Consider the following 13,901-nt stretch of genomic DNA (forward strand, 5'->3'; position numbering starts at 1 on the left):
TATTTTAAATGCCATAAATAATATTATCAAAATTTTTATTATCTAAAATAAACACTCAGAAGTGTATAACATTGATGGGAAGAAAAATCCATGATCTTGGTAATATTTTGTCAAGGTTGAGCAGCATGTTCCAAGTTAAAGCGCGTTATTTAAATATTTTGGCGCCATGTAGATAAAATGTAAATAGTCAATACATTTTTGGCGCATTCATGAACATAACATACCTAACCTTTTCTCTTTTTGGTTTCCTTATTTTCATTGTCACTTTCTCACTTTGCAATTTGAAACTAATTGTTGCTGAAATTGTCGAATAGTTTGTAGCCCTACATTTGGCGTGTCTTTCAGCCACCGAACCATTTATTCTCGTCAGACTCCTTGACCACCAACATGCAGTAGAGGTGGGCTGATTATGATATTCCACCCTTCCAAGGTGTTCGTGAGTGGTCAGTTAAACACAGGTAATTTTCATCTTTTTCACTCCGCACGTAATAAATCAGGCTTCATGAGAATCATTTCTTCTTTTTTGTGTGCAGAATATGTTTAGAAACATGAAACAGCTTTCCTTGTCCTCCCAATTTTGTAGTGCAAGTCTGTAAGATGCAACGTATAATATGAAACGAAAGCAACGGGCCAATTGTTGAACTTTAGTGTTAATAACTGGTGGACCAGACAATACTATGGGCAGATAATACTCTTTGATTGGTGAGTTATCTTTTTCGTTTGACTGAAATCTGCAATACAAGTTTCTTAAGGACCTGAATGAAGGATTAGCTGAAAGCACCTTCTTGGTAACTGCCAACCAGTAGATTATTTGGCCGAATAAGGAGCTCGCATCTTAGATCCCAGCTGACCAAATGCAATAGCTCACCAATTACACAGCAGCATTCTCATCTAGTTCTATCTTATCCTTCAGGTAAACCTAAACTTCGGACTATCGGCTCTTCCATACTCTTCACAGCTCTTCAATCATCATCCAAATCGAATTCAGTCGACCAAAGCTTGAATGACGTTTCATGATTCCTATAGATGCAAAACATTGTGTTAATGGTGAGGAGACAGGAGTGATTGCAATGATTTTGCAGTTGCAGATGAAAAATCTTGTTTCATTCTGAATGTCCGGTCGAACAGCATGACAATCCCGATGCAGGAAGTGTCCCAGCCTCATTGACACTAGTATTATTTTGTTACAGTTTTGTCAATTCGCTCCTCAATTTTATAGTTTGTAGCTCTCATAAGAGTATATTATGAAACTGTAATATTTTTTGGTGTAAAGTTATATCCCAAGAAAAGTCCGCCATCTTTTAGGTCCATCATAAATTTTCCAAGAAAACACTGAGACCAACAAGCAATTTATTTCATTTAAGTTTAGACTTTACCCCAGGAATATTCACTATCAGTATTGTTGGACTTATTTTTAAAAATATTTTTAGATAAGTTATGGAAGTCGTACTTACCAACACTGCATTGACAAAGAATATGAATTTCTCATACAAAATAGAAAATTTACACAAAATTTGTTTCCTAAAATTCAAGAAGAGAATCTTCTCGAATTCTTTCATTATTCAACCTTTAATTGCTGATTGAGTTGCTTGTTTCATTAGCATCAAACAAATTATTTGCCATCCTATGAACATTTGAAAAGCCCTCAATTTCTAATCTATGTAATATAAATATGGAAACCAACTACTACTCCACCATCTCACCTAGAATTTTGTGTTTTTGCAGGTAAAATGACGAACATCCTATAAAATAATATTAGATACAAAATGGAAGGGTACTCATCAATTGAGAAAATTGGTGAAGGCACTTATGGTGTTGTGTACAAAGCTAAAGATCTTAAAACTGGAAAACTTGTCGCTCTGAAGAAGTTCCGGCTTGAGACGTAAGTGTTAAAAACGAAAAGAAATTGCACACAGATCTCCTGCAGCTATCCAAGGATATGATCCTTTTATCTCCTATCGGTTCATTATCATTTTGGTATTGATGAATGTGGATATGGTTTCCTGGGCTAATTATCGTCTACTCAGGCAGTCAGTGAATTTACCTGGGCCAGTTGTAATCAGTCCACAAAAAACTAAATCACTATCTACTCTCTTGAGTTGCTAATCTAGCATAAAAGAGAAGAAATCAAGTAAACGAGTGGGAGAGCAAAGCAAAAAAAGTGACATGTCTGCTTTTCCTGCAGAGGGTGAACATCTTGGGGCATTGATGGGGGTCCATATCATTACAGTTTGTCTTTCATCAATCTTTAACAAATTTTCACTACTGAGAATAAAGGAATGCAAAGTAAGAGTGATTATTCCTGCTGTCATAGATGTCCATAAAACAATCAAAAAGTTGTGACAAAATAGGGCAATTCTCCTATCAGTACCCCAGAGTCAAAAGGTACTAACTCACATTTTTAAAAAAATCTAGTCAGCATTGTTTTGGAAATCTTCAATAACGGTTCCGTGTGTGTAGAAAATTTTTTAGCCCTATCTTAAGCCAGTTATGAGTTACAGAATTTCAAAAACTGCGATTTATATTGGATTCAATGGGACCGACAAACGGTTTTTCCCTGATATCCCAAAACGACTAAAATGGAGTCAGGTATCTTTTAACTCAGGGGCACTGTTATAAATGAAGTAGAGTTTAAATGCTGTACAAGGCAAATAGCCATCATTTGAAGACTGAGCTGATCACTGAAAATCTTTGTAAAATCAGAAAAATCTACAATATTTAGCTCTAAGAAAGTGGGGTAACTCAGTGATTACAACCACCAAGAAATAATACTGGACCATTGACGTATAATAAAATCTAAACCGTGCATTAGGAAATTTCGGCGAGACGATAGGCAACCCAGCAAGTGTACCGGCTATATGTACCGAGACAATGGAAATGCCAGTCTTGCCAGTGCCGTTGCCTGGTACGCTTTGTATATCTGGCTGTATCAACTAAGCTGAAGGCGCGTCTTTACCCTGATTTACCCCCCTAGCTGTCTTTCCTCCCCCACCCAAAGTCGGGCATAGTGCGTTGTCTAGATCGTGTTTTAAGTCAATGTACTGGACATTCAGTCAATGACATTTCAGTCAGGGGAATGCTTGTTTTTCCTTATCCAGGTAATCATCACCAAGATGGCACCAAGATCATTGTCCTTAGCCATTTTTCTCTTTTGTTGAAATAATTTTTTGTTGTTGTCGTTATTTATTTCAGAGATACAGAAGGAGTACCAGCGACAGCAATCAGAGAAATCTCTTTATTAAACCAGTTGCAACATCCAAATGTAGTAAAATTGCTGGAAGTGATTCAATGTGAAACCAAGTTATTTTTAGTTTTTGAATTTTTGTACAAAGACTTGAAGAAGTACATGGATGTGTGTGTAGGCTCACTATCAATTTCATTAATTAAGGTAAGTCTTTGAACTTTTAGAGGTACCTTTCATAACATAAACTTACGTAGCAATGATTCCAATAAGTTGCAGTCCAGCAATAAATTATTCCAATTTTGTCGACGGCAATTCATTGCTCTGTCGTTGGAACCTAATTCCGGCGGTGAAACTGAAGAAATGTGGATCTCAGTTATGGTATTTAGAAATCCCTGCTCCTGTTTCATTCTTTAAAAGGAGACGAAACAAACATTATGGCTTGAAATTTTCATAAAAGTAATCTTCATTTAGAGAAACAAAATCAGGGAAGTTTCCAAGAAATGACGATTCATAGTTACCCATGTAGAAGATAAAGTATAAACGGAAGTCTGCAAAGCCCCACACCAATATAGACATTTCTGTAGTTTTGTTATCGATATGGGGTTTAACTATTACTTTATTGATGCCGATTTTCGGTGATGATTTCAATTAAAAAATCTGGATGGATGGAGATAAAATTAAGGTTGCATTGTAGGTAGATGAATGATAAACTTATCATTAAGAAAAGTTTGTGATGCATCCAGTGAATTCGCTCAAATGTTGATGAGCTCAACAATTTTATGATGACAAAGAGCAATTAAAGTGAAGTGGTGTCAGAAAATTGAAATTTTTTTTTTTTTGAGGGGGGGACTTTACTCGGAAAATTCAACTCAGCTCAGTGATCTATTTCATCTCTGAAAGTATGTATTGGATTCTAATGGAAAGTCTCAAAAATAATATTTCTCAGTTAATTTCAATTTTGTGGATTTACTGCCTCTTTAAATTTCATTCACTTTTACTTTGCTTTTTAGAATGGGTTTGATTTTTTGAACATCAAATTTTGCCTGAAAACTTTTTCAAACTTTGTCTCTTTAACCGTCTTGCATATCTTCAAATTGTCCGGGAAATTTGCCGAAATGTGTCAGAAAAATCATGGAAGTGTCAAAGAATTTAATTTTCTAAATTCTTTGGCAACCCTGGCGTATTGTGTTTTTCTTCTTATTAATTTAATTTGTGTTTCTCTGTTCTAACAGTCTTATTTACATCAGCTAATCAGTGCAATAGATTATTGTCATCGGCACCTTATCATACATAGGGATTTGAAACCTCAAAATTTACTAATAGATGAAGTAGGTCATATTAAACTAGCTGACTTTGGATTAGCTCGAGCTTTTGGCCTCCCATTACGCTGTTTTACGCATGAAGTTGTCACATTATGGTATAGAGCTCCAGAAATTCTTCTTGGTACAAAAATTTACACAACTGCTGTGGATTTGTGGAGTGTTGGATGCATATTTGCTGAAATGGTATGTTTCTGACAGATTTTATTATTTAAATTATTCTTACGGCCATATATTATTATTGTTATTTCATCTTTTAAATTCATCTCCCATGAAATGAAATGGCTGCTCAGTGTGGTCACTAAATCAAAGTAATCAAAGAGGGTGAGGACGTATGATAAGTATCACTAGATGGTCCTGAATTTTCTCTAATTTCTGATGCATTTTTATTGTTATTGTGAGGGAATAATAATTAATTGGAGAAGGAAAAATATCGAAGATTGATTACTCAGCCTCCCATTTATTTTTGGCCAGATGTAAGTGAAGTTAGCCAGAGGGAGTGACGAGAATTGCGAAATAGAGTGGTGGATTAGGAAATTGTAGTATGAAAATTTGTGTATAATAAATCAGTTACAACAAAAAAGTGAAATGGTGCTGGGTCCACACCATCCAGCAGGGAAAACAAAGCCAATGGTTACACCATGGTTAATTCGCGAATGGAAAGTTTGAATTTTCTGTCTATAATGTAAACCACGAATGTTTATTTACTTTTGCTTCCAAAAGTAACTCACAAATGAGAAATAAACATTAACAAACTCCTATTCTCTCTCATTACCAAACACTAATAAACTCTTGTTATGATTAGTGTGTTCTGTGTAAAATTTTGTCAGAAAAAATGTGCTGTAGTGCTTAATTTCTTATACCGTCAAATGGTCCATTGGGCCACCCTCCCTGCACACCAGCCGCCCGATTATTGAAAAAGTCTTGGCCTGACAAGAAAAGACGTAGTCCTATCTTAACCATGAAATATATCGCCTTTCAATGTATTACCGGGCTGCTTTAAATTGTCCAAAATCGGCCAATAGCCAGCCTAAAGTTTGTCCCAGTGATTGGGAAGAAATTCGTCTGTGTAGACGCAACATATCAAATGTTCGTCGTTAAATATTGTTAAAATCGTTTTTTTAAAAGGAGCCTTATACTTTGATCCACAGCTAACCAAGAAGCCACTGTTTCCTGGTGACTCAGAAATTGACCAGCTATTTCGCATATTTCGTACATTAGGAACTCCAGATGAAGATTCTTGGCCAGGAGTAACACAACTGCCCGACTACAAAGCTGTATTTCCTTATTGGGAGCAGCAAGAACTGAAAGAAGTCGTGCCTCGCTTGGATGAGGAAGGAATCGACTTATTTTCGGTATGTACCTTTAGTAGTATGCCTCAGACAAGATTTTATTAAAGAAGTACGAAGGCTTTACAGAAAGTAAGTTTACCTATGCAATATCTCCCAAACTAAGATAGATTAAGAAAATCTGTAAAAAGCGTCTAAAAGCCACTACTCTCAGCTTTCTGACGCGCTATATTGTGTATATTGCCTATGGCAAGAAAGTAGTTCAGAGGTGGTTGAATTTCATTTATAACGTGAGAAAGCACATTGCTTAGTCATGAAATTGCAGGATTATTCGATAAGTCGGTCTATGGGTCCGGACTGCAGTATGAGAGAAGGTTAAGCTACGATTGGTTAACTCAAGGAGTTGTGACGCTGAATTTGGTTTTAGAGTTTGAATTCTTGTTCCCCTTCTACAAACAACTAGAGCATAGCCCTGTTTGTCAGGCCATCCCAGTATGGAGCACAATAAATCATATAATTATTAAAAAATCTAAAGATCTTTAAGGATAAAGGACTCGTCAAATCAATGAAAACAGCAATTACCTCAAGAGAGGAGAGCCAGCTTTGTGCCCATCTCTTAGGTGGTCGTCCAGGTCAGTGTCTGCATTGCGCTCTATAATTTGTGTTTTAACCAAGTAAGGTACCATAGCTCCTCAAATTCAGGATAATTTACAGGAAAAATGTCGTGAACGCTGCATATTTTTCAAAATGATGTCTCTCTGATGCAATTTTTTCGAGAGGGAGTAACTAATGTGAAGGCTTATGAACAATTCAGTCAGTAAGTTAGTTAATGCTGACAATTCGGTTACCTTTTATTTGGATATAACTGATTTCAAAGGAAACATGGGTCAATTCTGCAATTTCCTTGCTGAGCAATTAATGTTCTTCCTTATGTTTTACAATATTTTCAACCATCTCTAAGCTCTTTTTTTGCGATAAGTGATTGACACAGCAGCTCACTAACTTATGATGCTCCATGAAATTTTGGACCCATGCAGAGAGGTGAATTTGAATGAATCCATTTTTCTAGAGTTCTATTGAACCAAATTTGAAAATCTACAGCATGTTAAAAAGCTGAGAGTAGTGGCTTTTTAACGCTTTTCACAGATTTTCTTTATCCATTTTAGCTTAGGAGATATTGAATAGGTAAACTTACTTTCTGGACGACCCTCGTATCTATCATTTCAGAAATCTGGTTCCTCTTTTTCTCTGCTGATGATTCTTGTCATACGCTTTATGGAGCTCTTGCATGAATAAGGGATTTGCCGTTTAATTACCTACTTTTTCTACCATAAACTTTCGCAAGAATCACGATAGTGCCATTAGTTTCCCTTGAAGGGAACTTGCATGTAGAAAAAAAGCTCTCTAAGTTGAGGCTGTAATAGAGGGGATCCCTATTGTTACGCCGAGAGTCTACTTTTATATCAAAATGAGTCTCACAGTCAGTCAGGTTGGGGGCTCAATGCTCTGATTTGCACTTGAAAGTGATAAAAGAAATGAGTTTCAACAAGGAACTGTAATTTCAGGCAGTTGAATAATACATTCCCTAAGAAAAAATATTTGCATGTTTCTGTTATTTGGACAGAAATTAATGCTAAAAATTTCTCATTTTCATTTCTATACAAGCTAATTGTCTGTGTGAAAATTCAGGGAATTTTTATTACTTAGGTAGATCACAGTACAAACATTGTGTCGATACTTTCATTTTTCTAAATATGTACATGAGCCAAAATTAGATTCTTTTGGGGGCAAAATACCCTTCATAATACCTATCGAATGCCCCATAAGAACATACTTTCAGATGAAAAAAGTATACTTGGAAGTGATCATTAGACAGGACAGGGAATTCAAATCGCCATCAACATTTTATTGAAATAATAATTTATCCTTCCAATAAAAATGTTGTACTGATGCACTCTTTATAAATTATTTTCTGACTTTATTTTTTTCAGAAATTAGTAAAGTATGATCCTGTCAGTAGAATTAGTGCAAGGTCTGCCTTGAAGCATCCATTTTTTGCCAACGTCAAACTAGTTGCTCCAAATTTAGAATTAAAAGCGTCAAAACATTCTAAAGACGACTATGAGTAAGTGTTACATTAGCATAGTTAATATGATTTTCATCATGTAAATTTGTATTTTATGATTATTTTTTATTCGTAGAATTCTTTGTCATTTTCGTGTCCTTAATTTTGAAATGATAACTTTTTTAGAATATATTTTTGTACGTTTGCTATATGTTTCATGCTATTTTGATATGATGTTTAAGTGAATGTGTCATGTATTTGAGACATCATTTTTGTACAAAAAAGAGGATTAATGCCAGATAGAATCCCCAATAATTTTGTAAACTTCAGGAAGGTTGCTTCTCCTGCTTATTTGTCAAGTCATGCTAAAGAAATTCTAAGTGACAAGTCAGTGATACAGCAATTCTTAAACGTGGAAGAAAAGAAAATAAAAGATTTATCGTTATCGAATATTACTTTGTCCCAAAATTTTCCACATATCTACTGCAATCCCTAGATTATAAAATCGGACATTTTTTGCTGCACCCCTGTGATGAGCTGGTAATGATGTATAACCATGAGCCTTGTATCCTCTGAACAAAATTAGTTTTTATTATATTTTTAACATCAGTTTTGAAGCTCAAAATTCAAGAAGGAATCATTCAGTTTTTTTTTGTTTACATTTGCCATGGGTCAGTATCTTGTGTCAGAATGATCATTGTCTCCATTATGATGTTGACTCTCATGGATGTGTAAAATATGATTAAACTTCTCCAAATGCCAAGTTCCTACCTTGCAAATTAATTCCTGGAAGACGATTAAAAAAAAAAAAACAAGATGAATGAAGTCATCTATTGCACAGTTAAGAAAAGCATAATTTCCTACACGAATTGTTTTCTGTAATTTGCAACATGAAGATTTGGTATTCAGACAAGGTTTATTATCTTTAGTTAATGTGTGAGAATTGACTGTCAATAAATTATCCAGTAACCAATATAAGTATTTGATTTTAGGAAACCTTTCTTTCTAAGATAGAAATTTTTCCTGGATGTAGATATTTTCACATCTGGCACATGCAATTTTAAGTAGAACTAATAAAACCTAATGGTGAAACTTCTAAACTGAGTATCTCGTTTGAGGTGTTATAAAATCTCTACTCCTATTTTATTTATTTTAAGGGAAACAAATCTACATTATTCCTTGAAGTTTTTTCAGACTTTTTCTCACAGAGAAAAAAATTATGGTAGTTTTTGAGCATTGGCGTTGAGTCATTTTCCGTTTATAGAAATAAAGGAAGTTTGCAACGTAGGAAACCGAGATATATGGTTTGGAAGTTTCACTATCAATATGCCAGAAGATAATCCAACTCTTTTCTTCATGTTTGTATCTATCGCAGCTCTCATATTCATAAGATCAATCAAGAAGCATTAAAATTTTAGGAAAAGAATCAAGTACCTAGCCTTAGAAGATACTCATAATGTTTCGACAAATGTAATTATTGTTTAACTATCGAATTTTATCCTAATCATTGATGCTTGGAAATGAAAATAAAGTTTGAGGGAAACAAATCTACAGAAGTATCACAGTGGAATCAATTGTTCAGAACTTCAATGAACGTGTAGGTATCTCATGGTGGTGTTCTTCTGGAGATTGAGGGATGAGAGGTTAAATCAGAGAACCCCCAAATTTACGTATATTGCCTGATTATGTAGTAAAATTTTTATCTGTAAAGCATCTGAAAATTATGAAGGATAAAACAGAAGAATAAGGATTCCATTTCTATCTTTCAATGCCAGTTTTATTCTCTTCATAGTCGATAGGTTCTCGCTCTCACTCTTCTTTTTCTGTAAGAGTCTACTTTCAAATTGTAAAGGATTTCCTAAATCTAAATCAAAATAAAAAAAATTCTCATTTGTGCATGAAAATGAAATTCTTAATTTTCATTTATTATCCCCCTTCTTCTAGCTCTCCCACAGGATGGCGGTTTTTTTTGAGAACATCAATCCTAGTCTACTCATTCTAAATTCAGAATCTTCCATCATGGGTGATAACACTCGGGTGGTCCTGTCCCCCCTTTTTTCCTCTAATGAAGGAATTTTCTTCAAATATCAATTGATAAACTGCAACCAATAAAGAGAGGCTATAATCGGATCTTGCACTTTTGCTGCATCTTGTCTCAATTATCTTTGTAACTGATAAGAGATAAAATGGAACTTTCAAATCAATTATTCTATCATCGTCACTTTCCGGTGGAAGTATCGCAAGCATAGTTTCGATGGCTAAGGAGGCCTATCTGCAAACTGACAATTTTACAGGACAAAGAGAAAAGTTGGCCAATCTTCTAATTCTAGAATTAGGTTTGCAATTTTTTTCATACATTACAGTGTCACTACTGCCATCCTATGTGGAATGGGAAAAACTATAAACATCAGCTTGGTATTTTACACGGTAGAATGAGACAAAGCTGCTAACTCGTTTTTGCCAAAATTGTCAGTTGGGTAGTATTGTTCCTTAACCATCGATTTGTGCTTAGGTACTACATTGCCAAACTTCTCAAATGAGTTCAGTATCATACAGAGAAAAACTAATGGACAGAATCACTTAAAACTTTCATCTACTGTTTCCCTTGTCATCAAAATTCATCCTTAACGAAAGTAAGTGTCAAAGCTTCAAAGAAAATGTTATGACCATATTGAGACGTCCGGCAACATAGCGTCGAAGTGTAAATGGCGATTTTGTTAATTTGGCCTGAAGATGACTATACAAGCTGTGTTTTAATGAGATTTTGCAGTATCTTCCCTGTTTTATAGGTGAATTATTTAATTATCATCAACTTTCGGTGCTATGAAACAACAACTGTTCAGATGGAAGACTTATATTCGACTCTCCATATATTTGGCTGCTAAGGCTTCATGAGAATGAATTAGTAAAAAGTCAGCTGCGAAAAGCTTTAGCGCAAGTTTTATTAAATAAATAAATAAGAGAATACACATATAACACCTTGGCTACTCTTTTCTCTACAATCATATTTCAAAATAATGTTACTAATGAACGATTTCATAAATATAAAAACAGGCAATCTTGCAAACTTCCTTTCTATTTATTTCTTTTGCCCCCCCCCCCTCCCCAGAAAAGAATTTTAAAAAAAATTGACTGAAATCATAAGCAAGGAATGTTTGTAACAGTTTGCAAAATTGTTGGTCATTGCAGTAAGGTTCTCTTAAATAACTTTCAGAAAAGCCTGATTTTCGACCATTAAGCAAACTCCTCAGGGGTGCAGGAAATTTAAAAAAGCATGTTACAAACTACTTGGGTTGTTGGCTAGGTCGATTTCAGACTTTTCAGAAGTGCCCACCGTGATTTTCACTTGATTTCACCCGTGAAATTGAATTGACATGTCTATTCACAGGTCTGCACCTCCTGCACCCTAGTTGAGAAAATTAGGGCTGTTCTACAGTTAAAAATATTGAGTATGAAAGTTGGGAAAGAAAAATATGTATTTAATAAAAGTAATAAATGTAGGGTTGACGTAAATATGTACAATGAGGTCTTATCCAAAAAAAAAAAAAAAAAAACTACATACAGAACTAAACTTAACGAATCTAACTTGTACCTGCTTAAAGAAAAAAAGAAAATGAATTCTTTCACCGGCTGCCCTGCAGTGCAGTGAGTCAATCTTTAAAAAAAATTGAGGATGAACTGAAGGGCAAATTTTATCCATTGAGAGGTTTCACAAAGAAAATAGCACCAAAGAGGCGGTAAAATATGGAGATTGTGACAGGATTTGAAAAAAGAATCTCTAACAAAAAGTTGTTGAGGAAGAAAGCTGAGAAGAATGCGCCACACACAAATTTGAAGCTGAATGACCTTTGATCCACTCAAAGTAAAAAGATGAGTAATGCTCAGCAAGAAATATTTTGTAATTTGTACTATTTACTCAAAAATAATGAAAATTGTGACCTTGTTCTGATGGTCAAAACATTATTTTTCCCTAGAATGCCAAACACTGCAGTTTGTTTTGGTTTACTATTTCCTTGACCATGCAAGGATTATTACTTTACATTTTTCGTATTTTTTGGAGTGAAACACTTAAAACACAAAAGCGAACAATGACAGGTCAAAGATTGATTCAATGGCATGAACAGACACGATTTTTCTGGTACTAGGAGGGAAATGATGGGGGTCATCTAATTTGGTGATCTTCTGGCCTACATTGCTAGCAAAAATTAATTAGGAAGAAAAAAGCAGGAAGAAAAGGTATTGATTACCAACATTCTTAACGAGGAAAGTTAACTTCCTCACTATTTCTTTTATCATCATTTAGTGGGTTTAAGTTACAGATAATATGATATTAATACAATTCTTTTCAGGAATGGTTTTCCAAAAACCTTCGGATTTTCTAATTTTTTCAGAAAGTAAAGATATGGTTTTAGAGTTGCTGTTGTAAATCGTTGGGATTACTCAGTTTTTGGGTGAGGAAGAGTTTTGTGAAATAAGAAATAAGGTTTTGTTCTTACAAAGGATTTTTTTGTTTCTTCAACACAAATAATCTCTAGCTAGCTTGACTAATTTTGCTGGTTGATAGTATAGTTGGATGTCAGCCTCAACTTCTTCAACGAAGCAGCATTACAGAAGGAGGAGGCTAATTAAAAGTACAAAAAGACCTCTTTTTCTCATTCAAAGTAACAATAAACTACAGTAGAGTCTTGATTATTTAGACTGTCATCATCAAAATCTTTGATTAGCCGGACTAATTTGACAGTTACACTCAACCGAAAAGACAAATGTTTTTGTTATGTCATGGCCATGTGATGGAGCCAAGGTTAACTGATAGGTCAAGATACGCTTTAAAAACCTGTCAAATTAGTATTCTGTTGTATTCAGTGGATTCAATTCCTGCTCGGATATTGATGAAATCATAGAAACCTGTTTTCTGTCACACCGTCAAATTTGACAATTCAACCCTTGAGGTGAGGAGAAAAACCAGAAGTCATTATATTCAATCAATCTATTATCAGGAAAGAAAACGAACCGAGCGGAGATCAATGATTGGTTGACTGTCAATGAGATTGAAGAAATAACGGATGATGCCATTGTAAACATGGTCCCCGAAAAGAAAATAATGAGGACACATTTCCCAGTGAGAAGGAGCACGCATTCTGAACGCATTCTCCAAGCTACCACAAATGCGCTGAATCACATTGCAGCGCAACCTGAATCGTTAATGGATGGTTGCAGCTACTTTTTTCGGAATCGGTGGGACATGACTACCAGAAAACAAGCTGAACAGAAAAGGCAGAAGACTTACTGATTTCTTCAAGGCCTTTCTAAATCGATATGTAATTAAATACTCTAAATGTATAAATTTCCATTGGTCTAATTTTAAATTTTTAAATTATTCGAATTTTGGTTCATCCGGACTGGGTCAGTTCCCGATTAATCCAGATAATCAAGACTCAACTGTAATATTTAAATGGTAATTATAGAAGTAAAAAAGTAAAAACAATAAAAGAAAAATAATGACAACAAAAAACAGAAATACTTTGAGAGTAGGATACGGTATCAGAGTAAAAAAACTTAAATTATAGGTAGGTATACAATAAGGAGGATGAAAGACTAGCAAAGGAATTGCAAACCTAGCGTATTCTGTTTGCATCTGCATTCTCATCATTGAACGATGGGGAACGTCTCTGTCTCTTGACTTGAGGCCTGCTTGTTTGCGCTTCGATTAAACTCTGTAAATCCCAATCTTGGTAGTCTAGAGCGTAGGGACCATTGTGAACGTTGAGAACTGTTGTCTCTTCTGAGTATGTTAGATTATCAAGCAGCTGTGGGAAATTGAGAAGATATGAGACACCGCTTCAGAGACAAAAATTATGAAAAGAAATGGTAAGCAAAATATAGTCAATTTCACTTAATTAATACACGGGTTGATCAGGACGACCGTATTGTTAGGACAAAATTACCCGGAATGGAATCTCTAATATAAAAAGAATGTAAAGAAACTCAACTTTATTGGGACAGAGTTCCAGCTTATTGCGAAAATTTTCTGCCTGATGAACATT

General features: G+C 34.8%; 2 protein-coding genes across 4 annotated transcripts in view; one reads left to right on the forward strand and one right to left on the reverse strand.

Annotated features, from left to right (window-relative positions):
• The first annotated feature begins 191 nt into the window (after positions 1-191).
• LOC109042130 (cyclin-dependent kinase 2) lies at positions 192-9,766 on the forward strand. 3 transcript variants are annotated; one of them, XM_019058699.2, is made up of 7 exons: positions 192-458; positions 914-1,047; positions 1,726-1,882; positions 3,193-3,388; positions 4,417-4,689; positions 5,655-5,858; positions 7,784-9,766. In XM_019058699.2, the coding sequence occupies exons 3-7, from the start codon at positions 1,767-1,769 to the stop codon at positions 7,919-7,921; spliced, it is 927 nt and encodes a 308-aa protein (XP_018914244.2). In that variant the 5' UTR covers positions 192-458; positions 914-1,047; positions 1,726-1,766; the 3' UTR covers positions 7,922-9,766. The 3 variants fall into 3 exon arrangements, with proteins under 3 accessions (XP_018914244.2, XP_018914243.2, XP_018914245.2); XM_019058698.2 differs by lacking the exon at positions 914-1,047 and having other exon boundaries at positions 193-458; XM_019058700.2 differs by lacking the exons at positions 192-458; positions 914-1,047 and adding an exon at positions 496-702.
• Positions 9,767-10,779: 1,013 nt separating this feature from the next.
• Positions 10,780-13,901, reverse strand: part of SMC5 (structural maintenance of chromosomes 5) — a 42,252-nt gene continuing 39,130 nt past the window's right edge. Inside the window, exon 19 of the mRNA XM_019058697.2 lies at positions 10,780-13,664. Coding sequence (XP_018914242.2) covers positions 13,473-13,664 — 192 coding nt within the window. The 3' untranslated portion in view covers positions 10,780-13,472. The remainder of the gene's footprint in view (positions 13,665-13,901) is intronic.

The sequence above is a fragment of the Bemisia tabaci genome, chromosome 5 (assembly GCF_918797505.1).
Source record: "Bemisia tabaci chromosome 5, PGI_BMITA_v3".
NCBI lineage: Eukaryota > Metazoa > Arthropoda > Insecta > Hemiptera > Aleyrodidae > Bemisia > Bemisia tabaci.